Source organism: Xiphophorus maculatus, chromosome 13, assembly GCF_002775205.1.
Source record: "Xiphophorus maculatus strain JP 163 A chromosome 13, X_maculatus-5.0-male, whole genome shotgun sequence".
Classification (NCBI taxonomy): Eukaryota; Metazoa; Chordata; class Actinopteri; order Cyprinodontiformes; family Poeciliidae; genus Xiphophorus; species Xiphophorus maculatus.
The window spans coordinates 6307300-6330695 of record NC_036455.1 but is presented as its reverse complement, the minus strand read 5'-3'; the positions used below and the strand labels follow the sequence as shown (position 1 = coordinate 6330695).

Here is a 23396-nt window from a genome sequence, read left to right as displayed (position 1 = left end):
CTCTGAACTGCTCTTTAGAACTACAATGACTGAAGGTTAGAACTACAACATGGCGGACACTGAGTGCCTACAAAAGAGGTCTGAGCTGAATGTCAGAACTACAAACATGGAGGAACTGTCAGTTACTACAGAGGAGGACTGAGCTGGCCTTTAGAACTACTTGTGTTTTGGGCTTTTTATAACTGATTTTACCCAACCATTGTTACACATGATATTAGTTTAGCTCTTTGAAATGAAGCATACTGAAAATTTCAAAATAAAAGCCTTGAATATTTTTACATCAGATAATTGCTCTTTTTGGCTTTATGTGACTTTTTTATCCAAAGCACTGTTACACATGGGATTAGTGTGGCAATTTAAAATTAAGCTTAACAAAAATTTCAAAATAAAAGCCTTGACAATTTTTACATCAGATAATTGCTCTTTTGAGCACTATATAACTGATTTAACCCAGCAATTGTTACACATGGGATTAGTTTGGCACTTTGAAATGAAGCTTAACAAAAATTTCAAAATAAAAGCCTTGAGAAATTTTACATTACGTAATTGCTCTTGAGCATTATATAACTGAGTTAACCCAATGACTATTAGACATGGGATTAGTTTGGACCTTTGAAATTAAGCTTAACAAAAATTTCAAAATAAAAGCCTCAACATGCCCCTGCGGTTAGTGCACCGCCGCAGGCGGTGCAATAATATTATTCTGCATTATCTTTTTCTCTGAGGTTAGCAAGGCAGTTCATTAGCATTAGCATTTTAGCTTTAATAAGCTATTAGCTATTTATTTTACTTTTTAGCCATGTTTAGTATACTGAATGGAGTAAGTCCATTATAGAAAACATCCTAGTGATGTCCCACATGCTACTGACAGCAATCACGCTAACATTAGCATTTTTGTTAATTTTAGCTGATACACTTACTTTATCATACTGAATGGTGCAAGTCCATGTTAGTAAACATTCTTGTCAATCTCCACATGCTATTGATTACGTTGCAGCTTTCTTTACCATTGATGCTAATTTCTAGCATCAGAACGCTGGGTCCAAACCGATGGGCACACTTTGGCAGGCCCCGGTTAAATTTCTTCAGGAATTTTCTAGTTTTTCTTCCATCACCGTTAATGCGGCTCGTACCGCTGCGTGCACCCCCACAAAAGTGGTATCAAAATGTGCGGCTCGATGCCGAGAAGGGAGCTATTATTTTTATAAGGAATCGGACTTACGATGGCGACGTAAAAAGCGTCAAACGAGCCAAATTTCCAACTGCCGAAACGCAGAGCCTAACTGACACCAACTGCCGCTTTTTTAGAGTGAGAAATGAAGAGAATTTTTGACCCCAAAATGATTTTCAAATCGCCCTCACGCCCACAAATATCGCCCAATTGGTATCAAACTCGGTCATGACATCGATACGCATGCCTGCTCCGGTAAAATGTTTTCGAAATTTCTCTAGGGCTTACGGTTTTCTGTCAAGGTGCTTCAGAGCGAAATCATGCGCCAGGGTAACTGACGCTCTCCCAGATTCACTTCCATGTATTTCTGAAAGATTTCTGTGCTCTGCATGCACCATTTTTGTCTCATCACTGCAATTACTGTGAGTGAGCTACAAATATGAATTGCGGTACTATGGGAGACGACAAATAGCCCTCTCATATGCTTCAAACGGTTTTCCAATACGTCTCTCGGTTCCTGAACGGCAAGGAGTTGTTCGGACTGCTTTTTCCATATAAACCAATGGGGTGTCTCACAAAGATAGAATTTTTTCTCCACCTTTCTGTGTCACACACACATGACAGTTAGCAGAGGATTGATAACCATAGCAATGGAACACAGGAGGGGATTGGCTGCTGGTTAGGACTACAAATACGCATCACTGTAGTTCTAATCAATACTCAGTTAAAACAGAGGGCTGAGCTGCCATTTAGAACTATTGGCTGTTTTGGCCAGTAAATAACGGATTTAACCCAAACATTGTTAGACATTTTAATTAGTGTGATCATTTAATATGAAGCTTATGTATTTTTTCAAAATAAAAGCCTCAATATCCCCGTCAGGTTAATGCACCGCCATAGGCGGTGCAATAATATTAGCATGCATTATATTTTTCTCTCAGGTTAGGGAACTGCCTTGCTGCGCAAGGCAGTTCATTAGCATTAGCCTTTTACCTTAAATAAGCTATTAGCTATTTTCTTACTTATTAGCCATGTTTAATATACTGAGTGGAGTAAGTCAATTACAGACAACATTCTAATGATATCCCACATGCTATTGACAGCATGTAGGGAAAGATATGTTCATGGATTTAGTGTGGCAATTAAAATTTCGATTAATGAAAATTTCAAAATAAAAGCCTTGACAATTTTTACATCAGGTATTTGCTCTTTTTGGCTTTATGTGACTTTTTTATCCAAAGCACTGATACACATGGGATTAGTTTGGCCCTTTGAAATGAAGCTTAACAAAAATTTCAAAATAAAAGCCTTGACAATTTTTACATCAGATAATTGCTCTTTTGAGCTTTATATAACTGATTTAACCCAATGACTATTACACATGGGTTTAGTTTGGCCCTTTAAAATGCAGCATACTGAAAATTTCAAAATAAAAGCCTTTAATATTTTTACATCAACTACTTGTGTTTTGAGCATTATATAACTGATGTAACCCAATGACTGTTATACATGGGATTAGTTTGCACCTTGGAAATGAAGCTTAACAAAAAATTCAAAATAAAAGCCTTGAGAAATTTTACATTAGGTAATTGCTCTTTTGAGCAATAAATAACTGATTTAACCCAGTGACTATTAGACATGGGATTAGTTTGGACCTTTGAGATTAAGCTTAACAAAAATTTCAAAATAAAAGCCTCATCATGCCCCTGAGGTTAGTGCACCGCCGCAGGCGGTGCAATAATATTATTCTGCATTATCTTTTTCTCTCATGTTAGGGAACTGCCTTGCGCAGCAAGGCAGTTCATTAGCATTAGCATTTTAGCTTAAATAAGCCATTAGCTATTTATTTGACTTATTAGCCATGTTTTTTCTACTGAATGGAGTAATACCATTATAGAAAACATCTTAGTGATGTCCCACATGCTAGTGACAGCAATGATGCTAACATTAGCATTTTTGCTAATTTTAGCTGATACACTTACTTTATCATACTGAATGGTGCAAGTACATGTTAGTCAACATTCTTGTCATTCTCCTCATATGATTGCAGCTTTCTTTAGCATCGATGCTAATTTCTAGCATCAGAACGCTGGGTCCAAACCGACGGGCACACTTTGGCAGGCCCCGGTTAAATTTCTTCAGGAATTTTCTAGTTATTTTTAATATTTTGCTTTTTTCTCTTGTTTTAGCTGTAATATTTTAATCTGTTCTGCTGCAGCATTTAGATTACTGTATTTTAATGTTGAAACTATTTTTATGTTTATATATATTTTAGAAAGAAATAAACGTGTAACATTTCATTTAACATTTAAAGTTTTGAGTTTTCCTTTAGTGTATGTTGTGCCTTATCCTTGAACCCAGTAGATGGTGGTACTACAGCTATACTGGTTGTAGCCACTGTGGTTCCTGTAACTGATGGGTTGCCGGTTCAAACTTCCCACATCCATTTCAGTTGTTGAGTCCTTGAGCAAGGCACCAAACCTGCCTTGCCTGCTGTTAGTCAGAAGTCCGATGGCGCCCATTGTGTAGCAGCTTCTGTCAGTCTGCCCTAGGGCAGCTGGGCTACAATGTAGCTTACCATCATCAACATGTAAAGCACTTTGGCATCCTCTGCACTAGATAAATCGCTATACATACATTTACCATTGACTAAACACTTGCATTTTGTCTTTTTGTTGTGTTTTGTACTAAACTTTTCCTGTCTGACAGTGTGACACTCAGCATTGTCGAGTACCAAGGTTAAGCCCTAAAGACTTGCATAAGTGGACCATTATGGCTTCCCCCTGATATAATTACATGAAACTTTATTAGAAACTGCTTTGGGTTTATTTTATTAAATTCTAATGAGACGGAGAAGAAATCGGGAGAGAAAAGAAAGGTGAGAAAAAAGTTTTATAGGGGCCCCCTCCTCTCACCCAACTTGATAAAAAGGTGATCACAGAGAGGAGGGAGCCAGAGACCAAACCTGACAGACAGACCAGGCACACAGAGACAAGATCACATGTTCCCATTCTCATGTGTACACCCAGACATTCAAACCCATGTATATAATGTCAAAATAAACAAAACAAAAATGGACGCCATACACCCAGTTGCATTTCTCATACACAGAGATCCAACCAGAACCAGGACCACCAGCTTAGGAATCATTCAAACCAAACCCCTATCCCAAGTCACAAAGCCAGCCTGCCAACAAAAGGATTCACCTAGTCCCAATGAAGAAGATCCAGCAGACATACAGCGCACCGGGTTGACTGAAAGAACCCCAACCCAAGAAATGGACCGACCAGCCAGCTCAGCGCAATATCCAGAACAAGAATACCACCCACAGCCCTGAATCCCAGCCCAGCACCAGGCTGTGGCCACAAATAGGCTGGCAAAGCAATAAATCACAGCCCATACCAACACCAAGACAGACAGACAGACAGCAAACGATACCAGACCCAAAAAAAGGGGCCAATCAAAATGCAAACACCAGCCAACACAAGCACTTTCACCACTTCATACACAAATAAGCCAAAGACACAAGCCTCTCAACTTGCCGACTACACCACCAGTAGGAAGGATGCTACAGAAAAGCCAACGCACCAACCGTGAAAAAGGAAGCAGCCCCTCACAGGTCCATAAACATCCCAGCCGCCAAGTGATAAGTAAAAAAGCCAATCCTAACCTGGTACAACCTGGTTTTCATGCATTGATTTTTCTTGATTGTAGAAAATATGGTTGAATATTTTCTTCAATAACTTGTTGTGTCTTTTGCCTTAGTTGTATTTTTCTCTGTTCTGCTGCAGCTGTTTTCTATTATAGATCACCATGTTTCTAATGCTGGAACTAATTTAACCTCCACACATAGATATATTATTAGTGTCTTAGAAAGTAAGTAGAACATTTGCCTTTCCTGTGAAAATGTCATGTTAGTGCTGAATGTTAATGCTGAAAATTGTAGAAACATTTGAGTTCAACTGCAGAACACTTGCTGAAATGAAATGAGTAGAAGCAGCAGGAAAAAGTTAAACAGTGCAAACCTGTCAGCTAAACTGAATAATTTAAAATCAGTACCAACATCCCTGCTTAAAACTTTAAATATTTCACAGAAATGCTTGCAAAGGTAAAGTATAAGGTCATATATTGAATAATTTCAGTATTAAAGAGAGTAATAGCATTTAACCCATCTAGTGCAGAAGAAAGAGTGTATAAGCTAACATTAGCTAAATAAATATTAGTGAGGCAATCGATGGTAAAAATACACAATTATTTAGTTTGTTGCCAACAACGCCACCTGGCAAAGAATCAAAGAACCGAGCAAAGAATCACCAAACACCGTGACGTCACAAACACTCGTTGGATTTCCCTCCATCGATTTATGTTGATCACGGGACAGCCACAGCAACAGGGGGCGCCACCATCTGGGCCAAACGCACCACCTTCAATCCTGAGAGCTAACAAAGAAATACATACAAACTATTATTAAAATACCAGTAGAAAATTCAAGTAGAAAAACCCGTTAAAAGTCCTTCACACTCGACCACCAGCACCGCACATTTAACCCTCCTGTTAAGTTCCAGGTCAAATTGACCCGTTTTAAAGTTTAATTATTTTTTTTAATAGTTGCAAGTATTTTTTTTGCATGAAACTTTTTCTTTTTGTGTTAATAGGTGCACTCTACATATAAATTGAAAATCTATTCATTTTACACATTTGTACCAACCCCTATGTCTACTTTTACATAGGTACTGTTCAGGTCAATTTGACCCGGCAGTCAGGTTAAAGTGCAAAATACGATTTTAAAAAATGTCCAATTCTATATGTTTCCTTGCAGCTATGAACCATATTTCACCACACACACACACACACACACACACACACACACACACACACACACACACACACACACACACACACACACACACACACACACACACACACACACACACACACACACCCCACCACACACATACCTGCACACCCCCACTCACACAAGCCCACTTTCTCACTACTCTCTTTACTTCACTAGGAAACTGCGAGAAAGCAGGTGTTCATGTTACGCCCCTTATGAGTAAGAACTCTATCAGTAGGGGAATAATGAAAACACGGACACGATGTCACTGCTTTCGTCTCCAGTGACGTAATGGAGGAGCAGAAGCGTCGCGTTCCCCTACATCCGATCAGACAAAACCAATCGAAACCCGAATGATTAAACCCTCATAACTTAAAATCTAAAAGGTTGAACTTTTCAAGAATTATAACCAAACATAGCCGGAAAAGTAACATTAAAGAAAAATACATTGTTTTTAAACTTCATTAAACTTAGGCTACCTTTTACTGTATCTGTCTGTAGCACTGAACTTGAAAGACCAAAATAATCGATCGCAGATCACTAGATCTTGTTTTCCCTTTTGGTTGTCTAAAACAGTTTTATAACCACTACATTCACACAACTTTTGATGGGAATCTTTTCTGTTCCCGTGGATAAACTCCACCCACACTGAGTGACACTCAGCAGAAGTGGAGGAAAACATAAATATTCTCTGCATGACTCATTTCTCTTGATTCTAATCAGCGGGACAATTTGACTAAGAACAGTATGTGTGTCTCAAATTCAATTATAAAGACCACCCATTAAAAAAAAAGTGTAATATAAAATGTTTCACCAAAGATCAATTTCAAGGAAATTATAGTTTTTTGTGTCTAGGTTTTTTTAGTGGACATAAAAAAAAATGTAAATTCCATTTTTTATGTCCAAATGAGTAAATGAGTGGGTTGGTGTTATTGATCCTTAATTGCTGAGAAATAAAGAAAACACCATTGCACAAATATTGATTGAAATTATTAGTATTGGAGTTAATAATCAGATATAAATATGTTTTGGAGGATTTTTTTTGGGTTTCTGACACTATAGCATGATTAAACACTGCCCGGTTTAAATTGACCCACGAACATTTTTGCTGTACCCTAGAAACCAGTGTTGTATAAAGTACTGAAATCTCAGAGTCAAGTAAAAGTACAAGTACCTCTCCAAAATACGACTTTGGTAAAAGTCGAAGTCACTGACTGAAATGTTACTTGAGTAAAAGTCTTAAAGTATCTGAAACTTCTTGTACTTAAGTATGGGAATTACTGTAAAAATGGATGTACTCAAGTAATGTAATGAAAAGTACAAGTAAAAAGTAAAACAAGGCAAGTTTGAATGACATTTCTTATATTTTGGTAAACTTGTCAAATAAACTTAAAATAATGTACCCAACCAAGTGCAGGCAAAATGAAACCTGCTAATAAATTGTTCCAGTTTTAAAGAGTAGCACATGTTAATGGTTTGTGGTTTTGAACTTGCATGCCTTTCCTATATTCGTTAAATTCAGTCTAAATTGCTATCGCTATGGCTTCTGTCCCCCATTGAACTAGGGTGACCAGACGTCCTCTTTTTCCCGGACATGTCCTACTTTTCAGACCTAAAAAGATGTCCGGGGGGAATTTAAAAATTGTCCGGGATTTTGGTCAACTGCCTCAAACACATTACATAGCTTACAGTGCATTATAGGGCACGACGCTGCGTGTCACGTAATCCCTGAGCCGCGTCAGTGCGGGCAGCACGCTTCTCTGTTGGGCCCCCCCTTCCGCCCGGTGGAAGGTGTTCTGATTTCTAATTTCCCCAACACTGGGAGAAGCGAAACAGGTGTTTCCTATTGGAGGTGATGAACAAGCCCAGGCAAGCAGGCTACGGACTTTGTTCGGTAGCCTGCTTGCTACTTGCTAATCAGTAGGTGGGGTCAAAACACTTTGTTTCTCTCTCTCGCTTTTTTGTAACGAGTAACTAAACCACACATTGAAAATGTATCGGAGTAAAAGTACGCAATTAAGTTCGGAAATGTAGTGAAGTAAAAGTGAAAGTCATCAAAATTTTTCATACTCGAGGAAAGTATGAAGTACTCCAAAATATACTAAAGTAAAGTAGTGAAGTATTTGTACTTTGTTACTATACAACACTGCTAGAAACGAACATAACAGGAGGGTTAAATGAACAAGCCGGTGCTGATCGGCTCTCAATAAGCCACAGGATGGGCGGAACCAGCGGTAACTCCGAACAAAGCAGCAGCGATCATTGTGGATATACGGAAACTATAGGAAAGGTTCTGATCTGGTGGAGTGAAGAAACTGTGAAACATGTTGCGGGATGTAGGAGATACGAATCAGAAGACAATATTAACTTTGGATTTGTGGAAAACTGGAATACTAATATTGTATTTGTTTTATTTAGATAAAGTGGAAGAAAAGATTTTACGTCTTTCAAAGAGAACTGGCACTGTATGAGAAATCTTTAGATGTGATGATCGTAAGATCCACAAGGTGGCGGTAATGCAATGACATGAATGAACGACAGTCATAAAATCCCAAAGAAGAAGAAGAAGACAAAGAAAATGGCGCATGGTCTGTTTGGTTGAATGTTCGACTGTTTCTCTAAACGAGTTTATCAACGAGCCGTTAACTGCTGCTGAAGAAACATTCACAGAGTTTAAAGAAATCATCGTCAAGTCGGAGGAAGAGATGGATGATCATCGCAGACTGCTGGATTTCTCCCGGAGGCCCCAGATAATCTTACACCGAATAGGTAGGAACCACCAGCGTTTGGATGCAGGTTAAGGTCTAAATGTCTGCACCTTTCTGTATGAGGATCATTTTAGTAAATGTTCTTTTCCCGTATAAATGTTTTGTTAACCGGTAAATGAACGCAGGAATCACAATTACGCTGTGAAAATGGCTTATTGATGTAGAAATAAAATGACCTTTTTATGGCTTTTCCTCCTTTAACTAATCAAACTTACTTTTGAAAACAGGAGAAATGTGAACAATGCAGCGCAAGGTTAGTAAAGCAAACAGCATGAAACAATAATAGTGTGTTAGTAGCTGTAAAATGTAATAATTTGTAATAAATAAATTGTAGTGGCGATTGTTTGTCAAACCAAACATCCTATAAAAGTTCAGTCAACAAGCCACTGCTGCACTGAGGTGATGCTTCGTACGAAGGTAAAAGAAGTTCAATGTCCAAAAAACTTGAAAATTGCTTTTATAGTTTATTTTTTCAGTTTGACAAGCAAATAACAAAGATCAAACTTTACATTAGTGATGTGTTGAGTAATGAAGCGGGTAAGACAGAGAACTCACCTAAACCTGAGCAGTTAAAGTTTTTATTTTTTAGTAATAAATCGTTGTCCCTGGTGACATAGCGAGTAACAAGCCAATCACAACCCTCTTTTCTATTTGTTTCTAGTTTTCTTTTAGATCCAGCCATTGTTTCATACAACCAGATTAATCAGAATTTATGTATCAGAATCACAAACATTTTAAACTTGTTTATTCATTGTAAAGCTTCATGTTGTTTTCACGTTGCCTATTTTACATATATTGTCCAGTTGATGTCACAGTAGAGCAAATGAAGCACCGCGGTGCATCGGCTCATTTTTTTTTTTTCTTTCGAAAAAATTTTATTGTTACTATAAACATTTAAAAAACATTACATTGTTGCAGTTATTCAGAAACTTTTAAAAACTTACAAAATCATCAGTTCAAACTAAAAGAAGCTAAGAACAAGAGTATAAAACACAAAATCTCTGTGTGTTAAAAGTTGAGCAGGACCGGGGTGACTCCCTCCCAAGTCCGGAGCCGCCCCGTCCTTCCAAACAGCGCTGGTGTTCAGAGGGGATCCCGCCCTGAAGCTCCTTCCCTCCTGCCTCACCCGGAGAGCCAGGCCGCCGCTGCTTGGACCTCTGTTCGTGGAGCGCCGGCTCCTTCGTCCACGGAGGCGCAGGCGATTCTTCTTTGTGGCTGTGTCCTTGGCGCGCCACCTGCAGCCCTTGGTGTTCCTCTTTTTGCTGCTGCCATCCGGATCACAGCCACGGGGGGCATCTGCCTGCGCCTGCTCACCAGCAAGTTTCTGGAGGTCCAAATGGCGTCTTTGATGGTGGCTGGGGTGAGCCACCTCTCAGCGAAGTCTTTTTTAGTCATTTTCAGCTGGCTCACCCCATACAGCACTAGCTGTACATGAAGGACCTCCCTTGCTGGCAAGTGTGGGAATTGCAAGGAGCCGGCCTTCGCCCACAGGTCCACAGCAGCGCTGCACTCCCACAGCAGGGGCCTCACCGACTCCGGCGCGCCACAACCGGGTCGGGGGCAGATGGACGTTGCAGACATGCCTCGGGAGTGCATAACGGCTCTGACCGGCAGGATCCCACGAGCCACCATCCATGACAGGTCCTGGAGTCTGTTTGGAAGGACGGGACGGCTCACGTTGCGCCAAACGGTGGAGGCGTCTCCATACAGGAGGCCGCGCACTGGAGTCACTGGTTCCCGGTCCTGCACAACAGAAATGATAAAACGATGGTTAAAATCTTGTTCTCCTCTCCTTCCAGTCCAAAATGTTCTAAAAATTTCCGAATAAAAGCATATGCAAGAGAAAGGTTAAAAGCTACTGGGGTTCTAAAATCTCTTTTTATCATTTTTTAATTTTCTGTTTCTCTTTCTGTCTAAAAAGTCATACCTATCGTGTTTGTCATTAAAGCCATAAATATTTAAGAGGTTAAAATCCTGTCCGTTAAAAGTCAGATTTGCTAAAAGTGCTCCTCCCTCTCTCACCACGGTGCTCCCCTTCACCAAGATGTGCGGGTTGTTTATTAAAATGGCCACGCCGTCATTTTTATTTTCATTGGAGCCGCTCCATATAGACGGCCGTGGCCACAAGTCCTGCCACCGGGTGTAGTTCTTTAAAAACGGGAGTGAACATTCTTGTAGTAAAAACACATCTGACTGTCCGGAGCTTAAAAAGGATAAAACACTCTGGACTCTAACTTGCGACTTCACACTTCTAACATTGATGGTTGAGAAGGTGAGAGTCATGAGTATGATGGCTAAAATCAAGTACGACATTTTAAAGAATTAAAAACAAGAAAATACTAATTTAAACCCATGTTAAAAAACGGGCGGTCATTAAAACAAGGCGGGTTCAGAGACTGTCCTGTGAACGGAGCTCTTCCTTCCCACATGGTGGTGCAGGTCGGGTTGGAGCTCCATTCCCCCTTCGGACTCTCGGTGTCGGCCGTCTTTCTAAAGCCGTTACCTTGTTTGGGTCCTCCGGGGTTGATTGGTGAGCAAAGTCTAGGAACGAGACCTCATTGGATGAGCCAGCGAGGAAGGCTCTGGATTCCTCTCCGAAAGAACCGAAGAGTTCCTCCAGCCTTCCTCTCTTCCCTACCTTGGGGGTAAGGTCGGGAGGTGACTCAGATGCCGGCCTCTTGGCCAGCTGGGCGTCGGGGAGGGGGGCATCATCGCTGCTGTCAGTCTGTTCTTCCTCAGAGTCCGAGCTAGCTCCGCCTTCGGTTAGCATCTCCCCGCCCTCACTGGATGTTTCGGTCTGGGGGGGGGCTTCCTTCCCCTCCCCGCTTCCCGCCCTCTCCTCCTCTCCTCCAATCAGAGGACCTGGCGGGAGATTTGAAATTTCCGACCCAGCTGCGTCCACTTGCTCATTAGCCGTTTCCATTGGCGTCTCTTTTCCTTTTTTCAATTTATTTGCGAACGACTTTGGACAGTCTCTGAACAAATGATCCTGTCCACCACACAAATTACATTTCCGCCCGTTCGTACATTCATCAAAAGTGTGTCCCACTTCTCGACATTTACCACAGAAAACTTTCTCACAAGTTTCGGCCAGATGACCATGCTCGCCGCACTTCCGGCACAGTTTGGGTTGGCCTTGATAGTGAATGTAGCCTCTGTTCTCCCCCAGGACTATCATTGAGGGGAGATGCTTCAGGCCCTGGAAGCCTTGGGGGTCTTCCCATTGTTTAATGGGAACCCGCCAAGCACAGTTCCAGATGCCGTCCACATCCCGCACCTTCATAGCCTGGCCTCTCACAGTGCAGTATCTACCCAGCCACATACAGATGTCTTCAGCACTGACAGTCTCATTGAACATCCTGACAATCACCATTTTCAGGGAGTTGTCAGTCAGTTTCTCGACGTCAAATACTGAAAACTGGGTCTTAGCATTTTCAAACCGTGTCCAAAACTCCTTGAGAAGTGCGGCAGAGCAAAAACTTACATCATATCCCTTATTGAAAGGCAGGGTAAGGATACAATTCAGGTCATCTGGCCGAAACTTCAGCACCTGTTGAATAAGCTTCCTGGAAAAGTCCAATCTTGTTACTCTATTTTCGTCTTCTTTTTCTCTAAATAAAAATCGAACACTGTGGTGCCTCCGCATGCCGGCATGGCTAGCCGCCATGGTGGAGGCACCACCAGTTAAAGGTTTAAAACCTTTACTAAAACCAATAAATAGTTAAGAAACACCAATAAATACAAATAAAAGGTAAAAGATATTTTCCACTACTTAGTGGTCAATATCTTAACCGGGGACAAAATTTACTGAACCTCTAAATCAGTGGTAACAGCCAAGTCACAAAGACTACCGCTATCACCACCCAAAGGAGGGGACCGCTGTCTGAGCCAAAAGGCCGAGAAGCGATGCATCGGCTCATGAGTCGAATGATTGGATGGAGTTCCTCAGGGCTTCATGAAGCTGCATCTCACCATCACTACTTTTCATTGTTTCCTCTCCTGCTCTGGTCAAAACCCACAGGCCCAACCCAGTGCATGCTGGTCCTATACCAGTCCCTATACTTACAGAAAATGGACCCACAGTTCTTAATGTCTAACTTACAAAAGTAAATAACAAACACAAAGCAACAAAAACTAAACAATTATTAACCTACAAATAAACTCTGTAAATAAACCCCAAAAATATAAAGTGAACTAAAATCAAATTTTAATACAAATAAAAGTAATGATAGTTCCAAATGAAGTAATATCTTGAAATAATAAAATTTACTTGTAAATATTAACAACATTGGCAACTATTATTAATTTTATAATAAATAAAAAATATTTAATATCCGTTTGTTTGAGAATTCTCCAATTGTCAGCTGGATTTGTCGCCTGATCTGTCTCTCTGTCTACGCTCTTAAATTTTTCGGTGTGGGTTTTTTCATTTTTTTCATTTCTGTCGTAAACAATGAACGATTTCTCCCATTTACTTCAATAAAATAACGATTGCTTTTTAAATCTGTTTTCTTGTCCAGATTGCCTGCAGTGTAACATTTATTACCAGGAGAGGAGATCCACTCTGGACCAGGAGGAGTTGGAACCTCTGCAGGTGAAACAAGAACAGGAAGAGCCTGAAGATCATCAGATAAAAGAAGAGCAGGAGGATCTAAAACACCAGCAGATAAAAGTGGAAGAGAAAGAAGTTTACTGCAGTCAGGGTGAAGAACAGATTGAATTAAAACAGGAGACTGATACCTGCATGGTGGTTCCTGTTGATGAGCAAACAGACCACACTGAATCAGAACCAAACAGGAACCAAGTCATCTTCCAGGAAGCTGCTGAAGCTGAGAACCAAAATCAGGAAAGAAGAAAACCTTTCTCATGTGTCATCTGTAAAAAGCGTTTGACTTTCAAATCTGATTTTGATGCTCATATGAGGACTCATACGGGTGAAAAGCCGTTTACATGTGTGAACTGTAGGAAAAGTTTTAATCGAAAACAGCATTTAACTCAGCACATGAGGATTCACACTGGTGAAAAGCCGTTTTCATGTGTGACCTGTGGAAAAGGTTTTGGTTATAAACTGGCTTTAACTCAGCACATGATGATTCACACTGGTGAAAAGTCTTTTTCATGTGTGAACTGTGGAAAAAGTTTTAGTCAAAAACCGCATTTAACTCAGCACATGATGATTCACACTGGTGAAAAGCCGTTTTCATGTGTGACCTGTGGAAAAAGTTTTATTCGAAAACAGGATTTAACTCGTCACATGATGATTCACACTGGTGAAAAGCCGTTTTCATGTGTGACCTGTGGAAAAAGTTTTGGTTATAAACCGGCTTTAACTCGGCACATGATGATTCACACTGGTGAAAAGTCTTTTTCATGTGTGAACTGTGGAAAAAGTTTTAGTCAAAAACCGCAATTAACTCAGCACATGATGATTCACACTGGTGAAAAGCCGTTTTCATGTGTGAACTGTGGAAAAAGTTTTATTCGAAAACAGGAGTTAACTCAGCACATGATGATTCACACTGGTGAAAAGCCGTTTTCATGTGGAAATTGTGGAAAAAGTTTTTGTCAAAAACAAAGTTTAATTCAGCACATGAGGATTCACACTGGTGAAAAGCCGTTTTCATGCGTGACCTGTGGAAAGGGTTTTCGTCAAAAACAGGAATTAACTCGTCACATGATGATTCACACTGATGAAAAGCCGTTTTCATGTGTGACCTGTGGAAAAAGTTTTATTCGAAAACAGCATTTAACTCAGCACATGATGATTCACACTGGTGAAAAGCCATTTTCATGTGTGACCTGTGGAAAAAGTTTTATTCGAAAACAGGATTTAACTCAGCACATGATGATTCACACAGTTGAAAAGCCGTTTTCATGCGTGACCTGTGGAAAGGGTTTTCGTCAAAAACAGGATTTAACTCGTCACATGATGATTCACACTGATGAAAAGCCGTTTTCATGTGTGACCTGTGGAAAAAGTTTTATTCGAAAACAGCATTTAACTCAGCACATGATGATTCACACTGGTGAAAAGCCATTTTCATGTGTGACCTGTGGAAAAAGTTTTATTCGAAAACAGGATTTAACTCAGCACATGAGGATTCACACTGGTGAAAAGCCGTTTTCATGTGGAAATTGTGGAAAAAGTTTTTGTCAAAAACAAAGTTTAATTCAGCACATGAGGATTCACACTGGTGAAAAGCCGTTTTCATGTGTGACCTGTTTAAAAAGTTTTAGTCAGAAACATTGTTTAACTAAGCACATGACGCGTCACACAGTTGAAAAGCTGTAGAAGTATGTTCCATAAATGTTCTATATTGTATTTGTTAAATGTGATCATTTTGATCTTCACATTTGGTTACTTAGAGATGTTCAACCATGACACATTTTTCTTCATTGATGTTTTATTTTTCTGGTATATTCTGTATAAAAAAACAATAATGATAAACTGTATGTTATTGTATTAACAAACTGTTTATGTCAAACTGTATGTTGTGTGTGTACAACGTGAAGAGCAGAGGGCTCAGCACACAGCCCTGAGGAGTGCCAGTACTGATGCTGATAGATGAAGAGGCTTGGGGGCCCACTGACTATTTCATGCATTAACAGAGTTTGACCGGACATGGACTCCCTTCCAGAACATTCTCACATGATTGGACTTGAGGGATTGATTTGTATTATTCTGTACCATAGAGAGTGAGTGGGGTTTATTTTTGTAGTTTTTTAAATCAACAATAGAATGTATATAATGGTTGAGTGTTTTAAAAAAAATTCTACAAAACGGTATTTGTGTTAATTTTGTGTTTAATGTAAAATGAGATTGAATCTGATTTCATTTCTTTCAAATTATGTTAACCAGTTTTACTCTACCTAATTAAAATCTATTCAAATAAAAAAAAATCATTTGTTCTTTAAAGAATTGCAAAATTCACCGCAAACTAATTTTCATGCATTGATTGCACAAAGTACATGTAATTATTTTTAATATTTTGCTTTTTTCTCTTGTTTTAGCTGTAATATTTTAATCTGTTCTGCTGCAGCATTTAGATTACTGTATTTTAATGTTGAAACTATTTTTATGTTTATATGTATTTTAGAAAGAAATAAACGTGTAACATTTCATTTAACATTAAAAGTTTTGAGTTTTCCTTTAGTGTATGTTGTGCCTTTTATTTGAACCCAGTAGATGGTGGTACTACAGCTATACTGGTTGTAGCCACTGTGGTTCCTGTAACTGATGGGTTGCCGGTTCAAACTTCCCACATGTAACTCAAGTGTCCGCCATGACCCAATCACCTTCCCTTTAAGTTGATTGTCATGTGTGCTTCCGGGTTTTGTTTTTTCTTCCCCACCTTGTTGCTACTCACTGTTGGTTGTTTGTAACGACTGCTAATTATATTATCTAGGCAATTTTGAACTTGAATTATGAAGTGCGATTTTTTTTAAAAAAAGGATTTAAATTTTTCTTTTTATCTTCTCCTTTCTTTTTTATTTTTTCTATGAAGTTGGTAAAATATAGCAAGTACATATTTAATTGTTTTCTTGTCTCTTCCATTTAGTTTATATAAATATAATGTTTACAAACCAAAGGATCCACCTAGTCCCAGTGAAGAAGATCCAGCAGACATACAGGGCACTGCGTTAACTTATAGAACCCCAACCCAAGCAATGGACCGACCAGCCAGCTCAGCGCAATATCCAGAACAAGAATACCACCCACAGCCCTGAATCCCAGCCCAGCACCAGGCTGTGGCCACAGATAGGCTAGCAAAGCAATAAATCACAGCCCATACCAACACCAAGACAGACAGACAGCAAACGATACCAGACCCAAAAAAAGGGGCCAATCAAAATGCAAACACCAGCCAACACAAGCACGTTCACCACTTCATACACAAATAAGCCAAAAACACAAGCCTCTCAACTTGCCGACTACACCACCAGTAGGAAGGATGCTACAGAAAAGCCAACGCACCAACTGTGAAAAAGGAAGCAGCCCCTCACAGGTCCATAAACATCCCAGCTGCCAAGTGATAAATAAAAAAGCCAATCCTAACCTGGTACAAGACGATGGTTGTTGTGAAGTCCAACATAATGAGAGCTCAGCGACCCCAACCCTGACAGACCCACACAGAGACAGGCTCACACAGAGACTGCTGGATCATCCAGACACAGGACCACCACCACCCCACTGCGATCCACCTCACAACTGAGGACAAGACGTGGCATAAAGAGCCCAAAACCATGTTGAAAATTCACAGTGCAAACATGCAGTGCATGAACCGGCCCCAAATCCAGACTACATACTGATCAGAACCCAAGTCTCAGGGTTCAGCCTGGATCCGGGGAAAATACGCCCCCAGAATCCCAAGACTACCCCAGGAACAATACGGCCACCATGCCAGTAACCCATCTCAAGCTGTAAGGAGCCCCAAACTCACCACATGCTGCCGCCAGAAGTCATTCACAGAGTCACTAATGTCCCTCCCCAGATGAGGGCCACAGACCCCAGATGCCCAAAACCTAGACCCGTACCAGCAACAATGTCCCACAATGTACCAACCAAACCTTTTTGTTTTCATTCATAACTTTACACTCTTTATATTCATTATACTTGCAGAGTTTATAATAATAGCAAACATAATTGCATAATGATGATGTTTGTAATTTCTGAGCTGCATATCTTCCAGATTACTGGCATCCTGGTTTTGACAGTAATCTGTCAATCCACCACCTGACAGCAGGCTCCTCCCTGATGCTTAAGCACTTTTTTAAGGTTTGCAAAGCAGCCAAGGAAAACATTAGGCGTAATCGAAAACAACACACACAACATAACTCTGCTTTTTGACAACGTAAAGTACACTTCAGATTTTAGGAGCAAGACAACCAGTCAGGTAAAAAAAACTTTATTATTCTTTGTTAGTTTGTATTTACAATGTGAAAAGTCTAGGGGTAAAATAGTAAATCTTTTATTTGTCTTGTACAGAATGTTTTTTGTTGCTGCCTCTGCTGCAAGTTGCTCATGAGAAAACATCAATCTCAGAGATGATTAGATAACATTTTCGACTTTGGAGTGCATGTTTTATATTTTTAAAAGACATTTTGCATCTGACTAGTAACATTTTTGTTTTTTCCCATTCCAGTCAGGCCACATTACTCGTTCTCTCCACCCATTGGGTCGGGAGGTGGGAACTCCTATGCGATCACCGGTCAGGGAAGGATCACCGCCTTGAGAGTTTGGGAAAACTAGAATAGCTACATCCGAGGGTAAGTTAGCAAGACGCGTTTTGGATATACTATTTCTTGTTACAACAAAAAAGTTTTGCCACCAGTTATTCACATTATTTCTCTTTTTCTCCAGCATCCAGTTCCAGTACAGATACCTCTCGTCCTCTGGTGTTGGCTACACATACGGAGACGCCCAGGAACTTCAGCTGTACGACGGAGAAGCCGTCATCCAGATTTCTGGGAAGCATTCCTCCTATCTGCAGTCTATCGTCTTCACAACCAACCGGAGCCGCTCCCTGTATGTGGGTCAGCCGTCCGGTACTTCCTTCAACATGTACCCGGATCGCCCCGAGGCCGAGCTGATCTTCATCAGCGGCCATGTGAGCGGAGGCCTCACCTCCTTGGGATCCCACTGGGCGATTGTCTACAGCTACAAAATTTTATTTTCTTTGTGAAAAAAGTACAACGAACCAATCATCACTTCATTTTCATTTCAATTTTAGAATTCAGAACAAAGAAAAACATGCAACTTTTACACTTTTATTGATTACTTGTTTTTGATAAGTATCTATTGAAGGAAATGTGTAGACATTTTTAAAGAATCATCATTTTATTTTTATTTAGTAGGTTTTAAAATAAAATAAAAACTTACATGCTGCAAAAAAAAATGGATGCAAACATTTACTTCTGCAGGATGTTTATATTTGTGAAAAATGGTTTTTAAAAAGCAAATATCCAAACCTAATGGCAGGAAAAACAGATCTAACAAAAATTATACTCATAACATGCAATCTTTTTAAAATATGTGTTTTTGTAAAAGTGCCAGGAGAAAAAATTAAACAAATAAAATAAAAAATTGAACATTTATTTCTAAAATAAATGATTTGATTTATTTGGCATTAACAAACATTGTTTTTATCCACATTTTGTTAGGAACAAGGGAGCCGCTGAATAATATGTCAATGTCAAATTTATTTATAAAGCATTTTAAAACCAGGTTTAAAGTGCTGCACAAAAACAATAAAACAATAGAATAAGTTGATGAAAAGAGAAAAAGAAGAAATAATAATACAAAAAATAAGGGTAATAATAAAAAGTAAATAAAATAAATATAAAACATCACAACGGAAAAGTTACAGTACCAAGCCTCAATTAAAGGCCAACGAATGAAAATAAGTTTTAAGAATCAATTTAAAATAATCCAGACTGTGAGCAGATCTAATCTGGTGAGATTAGAAAAGAAGCAGCAACGGAGAACGTCCGATCTGCTTTGCTCTTAAGTCGGGTCCGAAGAACTTTCAGCAGCAACTGATTATTGGATCTTAAAGTTCTGGACACAGAGCGAAGATTCAAAAGATCCTGGAGATATAAGAGGCCAACACATTTAAAACTCTACATGTTGTTAAAACGAGACACATAGTTTTCTTTCTTTTTAAACAAAAATCTGACTGTGAATTTGATAGATTTTTTCTCTTCCAACACTAATTATGCAGTTTTTTGTACTCTCAAATTTAATAAATTAGTTCTTATTTAACGATTATTGCTGGTTTTGTGTACTTTTGATTTAAAAAAATAGCCAAGATACAAATCAGGTTATTATTTTTTGAAAGTGTGTGAATAAAACGTCTAAAAAAAACGATGCATGTGATATTTTTATACTTTCATTTAAGTCTGCCAAAACATTTCTATTTTTTTTTTTAATTTCAACAAGATAATGTGTAATATATTATGTAGAAGTCTGAACATGAAGTCTGAATATACTTATCTGGTGGCATCTTGAGTTTTGTTTACATCCTGAAGAATTGTCCCAGAACACGCCAGCAGGGGGCTCCAAAGATCTCTTAGACTTTTAAAGCAATATTTTTTTTCTCCGGTTTTGCTTGTCATGATGAGATCAACATTTTAAAAAATCAGTTTTAGTTGAATAATTTGAAATAGTTTTCACCGACTTGTTTATCTACCATATATGACAGCATACGGCGTCACTGTAAATAGAAACAGGAGGAGTAAAAAACTTCAAAATCTGCTTCAAAAACTTGAAATATTAATCTTAGACATTTTCTAGAAACATAATTTGTGAGTTTCAAAAGTTGAACATTTGCTGAGAAAAAATCTGGAATTTTGTGATTAAGTTAAGAAATGTTCTAGAGAAAAAAAACATAAATTTCCATGTTTTTTCTAGAAAATTACTGAAATTAATCTAAAGATTTCTGAGTGTTTTTATAGCAAATTTTCTCATTTTGTGGCACAGAATTTTTTCTTCTTCTAGAAAACGTCATTTTTTTTCTTTTGGTGGAAATGTATTTTATTTTATTTTTTTCTTCCTATCTACCATGGCCCTAATACACTGTTGTAACTGTATATGGTCAAAATATTGTCTGTTTTAATTTATATTTATTTTTTCAACAGATTTATCCTGTGTTCAGGGGAGATTGATGCACCTTTTCTCAATTTATTTTTGTCTTTTTAATCTCAAGGCACTTTACAAATAATAGGTGCAATTTTTTTTAGAAAGAAGTAGATAATCAAAGCAATGTAAGAGAATAAAATCACAAAGATCATCTAATTTAGAGCTTTTAGTTGAACATACAGCAGTTTGTTTTTTCTGATAGTAAAAAGAGAAAACGTTCACGATTGCCAATGTCAGAGTTAAATTCCTGAGGTGCAAAATCAAACTGTATAAGGCTTTTAAGTTATTTATTGCCTCTTACATATTCTACCATCTTATTTTTTTATGCAGAACTTACAGTGTGGGGGAATAAGATGAACTGTTCCTCAGGCTTCAGCAAGACTGTAGGGGGAAAACCACAAGACAGGCTGAGGTGGAAAAAAATGAATGCTGAGAAGGAGCAGCAGGAGTGGGAATCAGTGCTTAAATGCAACAGTAGAAAAGTGATACTTCCTCATTCTGTCAGACAGATTATCTTTTTATCTCAGCGTCAGTCGCCCTTTGTGACAGCCACGCACGGCTGCAGACAGCGATAAAGGACCTCATAAAAAACACATTTGTTGTACGACTTGGTTTTGGTTTCCTGACTCTCACCTGTAATACCTGTACTGCCAGTCGCTCCTTAGAGGAACAACAGCCTGACCTGCTTCTCTTTGAGTTCACTTCAACTTGGTGGGATTCTCACTAAGCTGAATTTCCCTTTCCAGAAAAAAATGTCTCCCAAAGGAGACATATAAAGATTCTTGTTTTGAATCAAAACCCACCGTACCTGGGTCAGTCAGTGTGCGCTCTTATCTAAAAACATACAAAAACAGCATCGATTATCTAACAGGATTTCTTCATTGTTTTCTTTCCTTTTGCAGATTGTGACAGTAAGGATACAGATTTAGTGGAAATATGCACAGGGGTGACATGTAGTACTAAAGCTTTGTGGTATGTAATCATTCAGCCAGGTGTGTTGCTCAACCTGTTCTATCTCTTTCTGCAGGAATGTAGTTGAGCACTGTGTTGCTCTTTACTGTACATGCCAGTTAATGTCAGTTTCCACTAGATAAGATATGCGCTAATGTTCCGTATGAAACGTCTTACATTTAAATATCCAGAGACTTAAAAAAAACCCCAACATCTAATGAAGTAAATTTAAAGGCTTAGATCATCATTACATCAACCAACTTTTTTTTTATTTTTAAGATCAATTAACTAAAAAACTTTTGCCTAAATGCTCACTTCCGATTCTTTTGCGACATCTATTTATTTATTTATTTTTTGTTGCGTGGTCGACTGCGAACAACCTGGAAGTGTCCCGCATGCGCAGTAGAGGGCGCAATAACGTCACACGTAGCAAACGTGTTCAGTGTTGCGCCAACCGCCATAAAGAAGAAGAAGAAGAAGCTTAGTGTTTGCGGAAGTAAACATGGATGCTAACGGTGGATCGTATTTTAGGATTTTGAAGTTGTTGTCCGACCGGAGCCAACACATTGACAACTTAATCCTCATTATAGTCCGCCATAGTTGTTGTTCTTCTTCCCGCTTCAGGGCGCAGAATAGTGACGTTTGTCGAGTATCAGTCGGATGATCAGATACGTATGGGATAGAGTATATTTGTGCTTTTAAATGGGTCGGGACCAAGATGGCGACCGGACCAGTCGCTGTGTGATGTAGCTGAGACACAGATTTCAATTTTCAGTCCTCCTTGCCAACATAATGCTCTCTTTTTGATCCAGGAATGTCTGTAACTTCTATGTTTGTTCTATTCAACCTGATCAAGAGTCACATTGTTGTTAAGACTGCGTTCAAGGACGAGAAAAGACTAGGAGCTAACAAGCTAACCTCTGGGTTCAACGGTCATCTTCCAGATCAACGTATACTACGATGCAACGATCGGAGCACAGCCTTAAAAGAAAAGAGAAAGGGAAATCTAAATCTAAATCTATAGCTTCAGACTTGCACAAAGACACGATGTCATCGACTGCAGCTAGTGGTCCCCGGATTTGCTCCCCATCTGATCCAGCTGCAGGTATCCCTGCCTCCGATCATAACTATATTGGTTCCATGGACAGACAGAGCCCTGATCTGTCTCCTCTACTGGATTCTGACCCAGATACCCCTGCTAAACCAGAGGAAAAGAAACTAAAAGGTGACTTGTCTCTCTTTCAATTACAAGACAACATCGCTAAGATAATCAATGATCGCTCTGATAAATTAGAAAATATGGTCAGCTGTAACACCATTAGCATCGATGCTCTGAAGAAGTCAATTGACTTCATTTTTACGGAAATTGAAACGCTAAAATCCGACGTGAAAGCTGTGAGCTCCATATCGGAAAACACTGTGCAGAAAATGGCTGAAGTAGAAATGAGAATAAACGAAACTGAACGATACCAACGTAGATGGAATTTAAGGCTACACGGAATCCCAGAAGATAAGCATGAAAACATCAGAGCCAAAGTTAGCGACATCTGCTGTGCTGTTGTTGGAGAGAACCAGGTAAAGATGAAAGAAAGTATTGACATCGCTCATCGTCTGGGTCGCTTCAACGACCAACAGAGGGCGCCGAGAACCACTATGATCCGCTTCACCAACAGATCATCCCGCGACCTGGTATGGAAAATGGCCAAGAGCAGCAGCTTTCTGAAGGAAAACAGGCTGAGGTTTACAGAGGATCTCACCACAGCTGACAAGGCTCAGCGAGAAAAACTGTGGCCATTAATTGATGCAGCCAGGAAAGAAGGAAAAAAAGCCCATTTTGCTGGAGTCCGTGTGATCATTGAGGGAAAAGAAATCAAGTCACCGCTGTCCCCAACTGGACAGAATGTCATTCCTGTCCTTATGGACACAACAAGCCCTTCATAGGCATGGTCACAGGTTCTGCTCAGTTGGTCACCTACAAAGCCTACACACTTAATATTTGGTTCCTTTTCTATCTTCTAATTCTGGAAGGCA

At 39.3% G+C, this 23396-nt stretch overlaps 2 protein-coding genes across 3 annotated transcripts; one reads left to right on the top strand and one right to left on the bottom strand.

Annotated features, from left to right (window-relative positions):
• Positions 1-9678: 9678 nt before the first annotated feature.
• On the bottom strand, positions 9679-12747 carry LOC111610428. 2 transcript variants are annotated; one of them, XM_023344635.1, is made up of 2 exons: positions 11280-12747; positions 9679-10519 (listed from the first exon to the last, which is right to left on the bottom strand). In XM_023344635.1, exons 1-2 carry the CDS (start codon positions 12441-12443, stop codon positions 9899-9901), a joined length of 1785 nt encoding a protein of 594 aa, XP_023200403.1. In that variant the 5' UTR covers positions 12444-12747; the 3' UTR covers positions 9679-9898. The 2 variants fall into 2 exon arrangements, with proteins under 2 accessions (XP_023200403.1, XP_023200404.1); XM_023344636.1 differs by having other exon boundaries at positions 11415-12747.
• A 3881-nt stretch (positions 12748-16628) lies between these two features.
• LOC102224892 (zymogen granule membrane protein 16) lies at positions 16629-19622 on the top strand. The gene is given in 3 exon segments (XM_023345298.1): positions 16629-16719; positions 17920-18043; positions 18138-19622. Coding segments are annotated over 3 exon segments (537 nt in total). The 3' UTR covers positions 18460-19622.
• The last annotated feature ends 3774 nt before the right edge of the window (positions 19623-23396 follow it).